Source organism: Morus notabilis, unplaced genomic scaffold (assembly GCF_000414095.1).
Source record: "Morus notabilis unplaced genomic scaffold, ASM41409v2 Scaffold137, whole genome shotgun sequence".
In the NCBI taxonomy this organism is placed as follows: domain Eukaryota; kingdom Viridiplantae; phylum Streptophyta; class Magnoliopsida; order Rosales; family Moraceae; genus Morus; species Morus notabilis.
Window position 1 is genome coordinate 551,262 of NW_010358172.1, and position 9,172 is coordinate 560,433.

General features: G+C 37.2%; 1 protein-coding gene across 1 annotated transcript; it reads left to right on the forward strand.

Moving 5' to 3' along the window:
• Positions 1 to 2,658: 2,658 nt before the first annotated feature.
• On the forward strand, positions 2,659 to 4,296 carry LOC112090404 (cannabidiolic acid synthase-like). Its single transcript, XM_024161612.1, has one exon. The coding sequence runs from the start codon at positions 2,659 to 2,661 to the stop codon at positions 4,294 to 4,296; it is 1,638 nt and encodes a 545-aa protein (XP_024017380.1).
• The last annotated feature ends 4,876 nt before the right edge of the window (positions 4,297 to 9,172 follow it).

The following is a 9,172-nucleotide window of genomic DNA, read 5'->3' on the forward strand; positions in this document are numbered from 1 at the left end:
TATTAGTCGTGTTAACCATGTGCAACTCGATTATGATTAAAACTCATTTATAGAATCTAAACCCGCTAACTTCATGTGGGTTTTGAGTCATGTTGATATGTCGCTACCCAAATTACAAGCCCTAATTCCACCCGTGAGACACAACTTGTGCTGATGCTGAAGAAACTTTGAGAGGAAAAATTTTCTATTGTATTCAATCATACGTAAAATGCAATTACACATCTCAGCTATTATATAGCATATACAGAGAGAGTATTAAAGGAAGAAAAACAAATCAGACTATTCTAAGCAACTACCTTCTACAATCATATTGCACATATTGTGGGATTGAGGACTTCTCATTGATCCTCAAATCCCCTTTATCTCGTCTTGACAGCTCACGTCAACAGATGCTTGGTTTCAAAAAAAAAAAAAAAAAAAAAGGTCAAGTATAACATATGCACAACTTGTCAATTTTGTATATTTGTTGACCTTAACTGCGTGGAAATTCCTGCATAAATAAAACATAATCACATCCACCGTCAATAGCCATTGGAGCTAAACTAGGGGGTTATAAATTATCAACAACAACAACAAAAAAAAAAAAAAAAAAAGTAGGGGGTTATAGTTGCCTTTCCCAACCAAAAAAAAAAATTAAATACAACAATAAATCGAGGCTTATCTTTCGCTGGGACTTTTGCGAAGTAGTATAATGTTACTACCAAGTATAAAAACAAAAAATGCCAGAATATTTAAAAATAATAATATTTAAAAAATAATAATAATAATCTTACAGTTACTTTCGCTGCCCATGGTTGGTAGCATTGCCACGTTAAAATCAAATCTGACTGTGAAAAAAGTCATTAAAATTGGGACTATTTTCTCATGTACAAGCCACTAAAAATCAACATAGAAAGATAGTTATCCAAAAACACCAAAAAATGTCGCGGGACACAGCAATGGTTGAGACCACTCCAGGTTTTCCACGTTCACAACACGGGAATTTTTTTTTTTTTCCCCCCATTCGTACGTTTAGAATTTCGTTGACTTTACATGTTTAATTGAATAAATATTTTTCTAAAAAAAGAAGAAAAATTGAATCAAGATTCAATCCACTTGTTTATGTTTCGTATAGAAGTGACTGTTGAGAAAAGTATATGTGTGTGTTGTTTCACATAAAAAGTTGATGAAGATGTGAAATTGTTTATATACATGGAAAGACTCAAGACCTAATAGGTCAAATTTTTGGGTCAAGTTAAGCTCTTGAAGTGTGTTGTGTCAGTTTCACATGTAGTGTCTCCCGGCCCTCATCTTCTCACGTTCCAGCTTCCCACGCGCGCGTCAGCAGCACCACGCAACCACCAGGCACGTCTCCTCGACGCGTAACTAGAAGCGTGTGCCAGCGTAGATTCGGTTAGGTCATGCACGACAGCTGTAGTCCTGCCAGATTCTCTGCGCTCGCCAGCTGTCCACGCGGGCCAACCTTCCATTTCTTTGTGCACCTGAGTTGTCCACGTAGGTCCCAATTGTTCCCTCCCACCAGCAACCTCTTCCTTTGAGTGGGCGACATGCGGCGATCCAACCCCTTCACCCAATATGCGCGTGACATGTGGCATTCGCGGTACATCTTTGTCTGTAGCTCTTTTTCTTCTCCCAGATTCAGCACAATAAATATGCTCCAAATACCAGAATAATTACCTCAGATTTTCCTCAGCAACAAATATTTGATTTTTCCAAATTGATTTTAATTTTATTTTGTTTCCATTTCTTTGTAATTTTCTATTTTTGTAGATTTGTTTCCTTATTTGTTAGGCATCTCCTAAACACTATAAATAGAGAGGTTGGCTTAAGTTAGTTTTTCATATTCAGTTTTCTATCGTCTTGTTGTCATTCTCATATTTTCTCTCTAGGCTAGAGTTTCTTTTGTTGAGGTTAGAGATGAACTTTTGTGTTGGAGTTTTTCAATAGAGGGTTTGATCCTTTTTTCTCTGTAATGTTTTATACATTTGAATGAATTAAATCCTTCATCTTTTATTTTTTAAATATTGTGTGCCAAATTTTTATATAAATTCAGTGATGTTTTGTTTGTGTAATTTTGTCATGCAATGTTTTGATATTTAGAATTATTTTATGAGTTGATTTTTTACAGCAATATTGTTAGAGTAACATATTGTTGATTTAAGATAACTTATAGTAATAATAATCATTTTGAAATTAACGTGAGGTTTAATTCACTCAAATAAGTTTGCTTATTAAAATCATACCAAGATTGGAAGACAACACACACAAAGGATTCTTGATGCCTTACAGCTTTTGATTATTGAATTGTTTTATAAGAATCACTTCTTCTATTTATTTTTCTCAATTGACAATCATAAACATATCCATCTTTTATTATCTTTATATGCTTATCTCTCTAAAGTTTATTTTCTATTAATTGATCTTGCTTGTTCTTTGTCATTTTCTTGTGGGATCGCTGCAATAGACCGCTTTATTTAATACACAATTTGCGTGTAAGTAGTGGCAAAACAGTTGTCGTTCATGAAATGTCAAATGTTAAGATGGAATTCTTCCTTTTTTTTAATAGCCAATGGAGTCATCCCTTTGCTATAAATTAAACAGTAATCGGTATCCTTCCACTCACATAGCAACAAAAAATTCATTCTCGTTTCAAGAAAAATGAAGTCCTTTTGTGACCCTTTATCGTTTGCCAAAATTACCATCTTTCTTTTTTCATTTGTGCTGCTAGCTACGGCTAATCACGCTCATGAAGAGTTTCTCCAATGCCTGAGCTCTCTTATACCCAAATCAATTATTTACACTCCAAATAACCCGACGTATTCCACTATATTAAGTTCAAAGAATCAAAATCCTCGTTTTTCTTCTTCTTCGATCAAAAATCCATCTGTCATCGTGTCACCATTAAATGTCTCCCACATAAAACCCACTGTCTACTGCTCTAAGAAACACGGCGTGCAAATAAGAATTCGAAGTAGTGGCCACGATTATGAAGGCGTTTCTTTTCAGTCCACTGTCCCATTTTTTGTACTTGACTTGAGTAACCTAAGGTCTATTCGCGTTGATGCGGAGAGCAAGACGGCATGGGTTCAGACAGCTGTGACGCTTGGTGAGCTTTACTATAGGATTGCTGAAAAAAGCAAAACTCTTGGCTTCCCAGGCGGTCTTTGCAGTACCGTTTGTGTTGGTGGACAATTAGGTGGAGGAGGTTATGGCTTTCAATCGCGAACATACGGCCTCGCATCAGATAATATTATTGACGCGCAATTGATCAACGCTCAAGGAAAAATTCTCAATCGGAAATCCATGGGGGAAGACTTGTTTTGGGCCATACGTGGTGGCGGAGCAGGAAGCTTCGGAATTGTAATTGCCTGGAAAATTCGACTGGTTGACGTGCCTCCCACAGTGACTATCTTTGAAGCAACAAGGTATTGGGAAAACAATGCAACAAAAAAGTTTATTCATCAATATCAACGCCGTATTTCTAAGATCGATAAGGATCTAAGTATCTTCATCGGATTCCGAACTGTGAATGCGAGCGATGAACAAGGGAATTCAAAAATTGAAATCATAGCTATTATCTCAGCTACATTCCACGGTAGCAGGGATAGGCTCCTTCCATTGATGCAAAAAGAGTTTCCTGAATTAGGTTTGCTTAAAGAAGATTGCACAGAAATGTCGTGGGTCCGATCCATTGCCCATTGGAATGGTTTTAGTGACGACGGTCCCTTGGATGTTCTACTCAATAGAACAAACAATTTCGTACCGAATGCTTTTAAATTGAAATCTGATTATGTGAAAAAGCCTATTCCAGATGACGTGTTGGAAAAATTATTGGATAGATTGTATGAAGAAGAGCTAGGAGGAGGTGTTGTGGAATTCTTTCCCTACGGAGGAAAATTGAGCGAAATTTCAGAATCTGAAATCCCATTCCCACACCGAGCTGGAAACCTCTACAACCTTCGGTACATGGCTTCATGGGTAGTAGGTGAAAATACTACAAGCATCAACAATCATCTTAGTTGGGTAAGAAGTGCTTACAATTTCATGACTCCCTATGTGTCAAAAAATCCAAGGGGTGCATATCTCAACTTTAGAGACCTTGACATCGGGGTTAATCCAAATAAGAGTGACACCATAAGTGCTTATGACTACATTAAACAAGCAAGCGTTTGGGGTACTAAGTATTTTAAGAACAATTTCTACAGATTGGTTTATGCAAAGACTTTAGCTGATCCAAATAATTTCTTTACATACGAACAAAGTATCCCACCTCTTCTTTCACATAAAAAGAGGTGATTAGAAATGCTTGTTGCCTTGTATTTAAATTATTGTTTTACCTTTCTTACTTTGTCCCTTTTGAATAAAGGTCATTTTGTGATCATATATGTATGAAGTTTCCAAATGAAAATAAAACTCCCTTTCTATGTTGTGTTAATGCCCTGACAATAATTGATTAAAAAGGTGCCACACATGCTGTGACAATCCTCTTTAAGAGGCCGTCACTGTAGCTGACGTTTTTAACTTGTACTTACTGGCATTTCTTAAAATTTGTGGAACATTTTTTTTATATATATAAGAAAGAATAATTTCATAACTCGTAACAATAGTTTCAAAAGAATGAATCACTAAATTTCTTAAAGCTTTTCTTAATTTCAATTAAGATAAAACCTTCTAGAGGAGGTACGAATATTACGTCACTTTTATTGACGACTATTCAAGATATGGTTATGTTTACCTAATGCAACAAAAATCTGAAACTTTTAGAAAGTTTAAAGAGTTCCGAGCAGAAGTTGAAAAATAATTAGGTAAACCAATCAAGACACTTCGATCAAATCGAGGGGGAGAATACCTAGACCAAGAGTTCCGGAATTTCTTGATTGAAGAAGGTGTAGTATCCCAATTGACTGCACCCAGTACACCACAGCAGAATGGTGTAGCTGAAAGGAGAAATCGGACTTTGCTCAACATGATGAGATCAATGTTGAGTTATTCTTCATTGCCTACTTCGTTCTGGGGTTATGCCCTAAGAATAGCTGCCTATATTCTGAATAGAGTACCATCTAAGTCTATTCCTAAAACACCCTTAGAGTTGTGGTGCGGTCGAAAACCTACTTTGAAACACGTGCGCATATGGGGTGTCCAACATATGTGCTGAAAGGAAAGACTGGGAAGTTGGAACTCAAGTCAGAAGTGTGTATGTTTGTAGGATATCCTGATGGGACGAAGGGAGGTTTCTTTTATAGTCCTGAAGATCAAAAGGTATTTGTATCGACAAATGTCACTTTTCTGGAGCATGACTATATGATAAATTTTAAGCCCAGAAGTAAAATAGTTTTGGAAGAGTTACTTTCCGATGAGATCAGACCACAGCCAGCAAGAGCTGTCGGACCACTCAGAGAAAAGATCACAGTTCCTGATCAGACTCCTATGGCACCTCATCGTAGTGGGAGGGTAAGCAGGTTACCCAACCGGTATACCGGGGAAGCCCAAATCGTCACTGCTGATGATGGGAAGGAGGATCCATCGACCTTTAAGGATGCGATGGATGATTCTGATAAGGAAGAATGGCAAGCAGCTATGAAACTCGAGATGGAGTCTATGCACTCTAACTCAGTCTGGCAACTTGTAGATCTACCCAAAGGGGTAAAACCTAGTGGATGCAAGTGGATCTTTAAGAGAAAGAAAGGAACGGATGGAAAAGTGGAGACTTACAAAGCAAGGCTAGTGACTAAGGGTTATACCCAAAGAGAGGGAGTTGACTATGAGGAAACTTTCTCACCAGTAGCCATGCTTAAGTCCATCCGGATACTCCTGGCCATTGCAGCATATTTTGACTATGAGATATGATAGATAGATGTCAAGACAGCTTTTTTGAATGGCTATCTTAAGGAAACCATCTATATGGATCAGTCAGAGGGTTACATAGAGGAAGGCCAATAGTAGAAAGTCTGCAAACTACAAAGGTCCATTTATGGACTGAAACAGGCTTCTAAATCATGGAACATCAGGTTTGATGAGGCTATAAAGTCTTATGGATTTGATCAAAACATTGATGAACCATGCGTCTACAAGTACAAGAAAGAAGAGAAAGTGGTCTTCTTAGTTCTTTACGTCGATGACATCCTACTCATTGGGAATGATGTGGGATTGATGACAAATGTAAAGGAGTGGTTAGCCAACCAATTCCAAATGAAAGATTTGGGAGAGGCAAGCTATGTTCTTGGGATTAAGATTATTCGAGATCGCAAGAAAAAGCTTTTAGCGTTATCACAGGCATCTTATATAGACAAAGTGTTGTCTAGATATTCGATGCAGAACTCCAAAAAAGGGAATTTGCCTTCTAGGCATGGTATTCATCTTTCTAAGGAGCAATGTCCAAAGACCCCATAACAGGAAGAAGATATGAGACGGTATCCCTATACTTCGACCGTGGGAAGCCTTATGTATGCCATGTTGTGTACAAGACCAGATATCTGCTATGCAGTGGGAGTGGTCAGTCACTACCAGTCCAACCCAGGATTAGATCATTGGGTTGCAGTAAAGTGTATTCTCAAGTATCTTAGGAGAACGGAAACTCTATGTTGGTATATTCCGGAGAAGATCTGTCTCTCACCGGATACACGGATTCTGATTTCCAATCGGATAGAGATAGTCGACGGTCGACATCTGGATCTGTGTTCACTCTTAATGGAGGAGCCGTGGTATGGAGAAGTATAAAGTAAAAGTGTGTCGCTGACTCTACCATGGAAGCTGAATATGTTACAGCTTGTGAAGCCGTAAAAGAAGCTACATGGCTCAGGAAGTTCTTAACTGATCTGGAAGTTGTTCCAGATATAGATAAGCCAATTAAGCTCTACTGTGACAACAGTGGAGTGGTGGCTAATTCAAAGGAACCTAGAAGCCATAAGAGTGCGAAGCATATAGAAAGGAAATATCACCTTATTAGAGACATTATGGATAGAGGCGATGTAGCAGTTCTGAAAATCGCGTCAGAGAACAACCTTGTTGACCCGTTCACCAAGACATTGCCATTGAATGTATTTGATCGGCACTTAGATGGATTTGGGATTAGAGACATGACACACCTACTTTAGGACAAGTGGGAGATTGTTGGGAATAGTGTCCTAAAAGCATGATATGTAATATGATATTTATTAATTAATTAATAAAAGAGTTTATTTATCATTTTATGTGCATATATTTATGAATATTTTATGAATATCAAATGAAAATTCCGTGATTATTTATGTAACCTTATGTAACACCCTGAAGAATTAATTAAGATTAATTAAGGTAATTGAGATTATTAGTGTGCCTAATCTGGATTATTAATTGAGTTTAATTAATAAATGTTTCTGACACGTGTGAGTTTAAATAGTTCCAAGGTATTTAAATTATTCTCAGTAATTTATTTTAAACCAGAAGTGTGTATGGGCGCATTTCTGGACTATTATTTTAAAATATTGTACACATATCCTTTTCTTTCCTTTTCTTTTTCTTTTCTTTTTCCTTTTTCCTTTCCTTTCTCTTTCCTTTCCCGTGCACTCTCTCTCTCCTTCACTATCACTCTCCCGTGCTCTTTCTCACTCTCTCCCTCTCTCATTTTTGTCCCAAATCAAAACGGATCTTGAACCAAGGAAAGATTTAAAGAAGTTTTCAACGTCAAGAGAAGGATTCAAGGTAAGATTACTGAAAGAACCTCTCTTGAATCTCAAGTTTTTGAATTTCAAAACTCATTTTGGTTCAAATCGGATTTTGATGGTTTTTGAGTAAAACTAAGGTAGATATTGGAGATCTTGGGTTCTTTGGACTTGTTTTAGGACCTAGAACCCAGGTCTAGTGGTATCCCTTTGAAATATTTTGATTTGGGACTGGATTTGCAGGTTTTGGACTGATTTCTGCGAGCTTCTCTCGCGCAGCTGATTCCACCGGTCGACCTGTGTGGTCGACCGGATCACATGGAAATCGGTCGACCGGGTTGTAAGGCTGACCGGTCAACCAGTTCGGTCGACCGGTGTGCACACTACCGGTTGACCGGTAGTGTTGCACTGCTCTGTCACCGGTCGACCGGTTGACACGAGGTTTGACCCTGTTTGGCCTGAAAATGTTGTTTTGACCCCTGTTTTCGGGAAGAACCCACCAAAGTCTTCCACGTCAATTCTTTGATTCCACGTAGACGTGTGTGTGGGCACACGTAAGACAAAACAGGTTTCTTAAACACTCGAGTTTTCATAAACACCAACGCATGCACGATGTGGAATTTTTGGAGAAAAATATTTTGCTCTCTTTTTCCTCTATGAGAAATTCGGCCACCACTCCAATTAGGGCTGAAAATATGTTTCAAAATTGTGTTCACAATTTTCTATCTTTCTCATATTTAAAGAGTAGAAGTCAAACTTCAAAATAGAATCAAATCCTTATCTCTAATTTTGAATTTGGAACAAAAATCCCTTCCCCTTATCCACAAGGTGGCCGACCACACTCTAGGGTTTTATCCCTGTGTGTGGCGCCTCTATCAGATAGGGAAGGAAGAGATTTTATCCTTTATCCAGTAGTCCAATTTTAATTCAGATTCAAATTCGAATTTAAGTCAAACTTAAATTAATTTGAATTCTAAATTGAACAACTTATCAAATAAGTTTAAATGGATAAATCTAGATATGTTCAAATTCAAATTTAAATAATCACATTATTTAAATAATAATCAATTCTCAATTAATTATTTTCGAGTATTTAATTTATAGAATTCCTTAATTCTAAAATTTCCCATTTTACCCTCTGTGTCTGGTAGAATTACTAGGACGACGCGGGGACTAATGGACCTATAATCCCGAGCTCCAATAAAATTAATAATCAATTAAACACTTTAATTAATTAATTAATTCTATTAATTCCAATAGTTACTCCACTATAAACTTGGAATTGCACTCTCGAAATTATAGATATAAATTACTTCTAAACTGTGAAGTGTCCATTTGATATAGTCATTGCATATAGATCAATACTCCATAAATAATTCATAATTAGAGCAAGGTAAAATCCGTTAACCTCCCTAATTACTTATTTATCCTTGAGTACCATTGATTCTCTAATGGACAGTGATTCATAAAACACATTCATGAATCAGAGCTCCTACTGGTCCAAGTACCGAATCAACCCTCAAGAGAATTAT

Coding starts and splice junctions, on each gene's coding strand:
- LOC112090404 (XM_024161612.1), top strand. CDS start 2,659: ATGAAGTCCTTTTGTGACCCTTTATCGTTTGCCAAAATTACCATCTTT.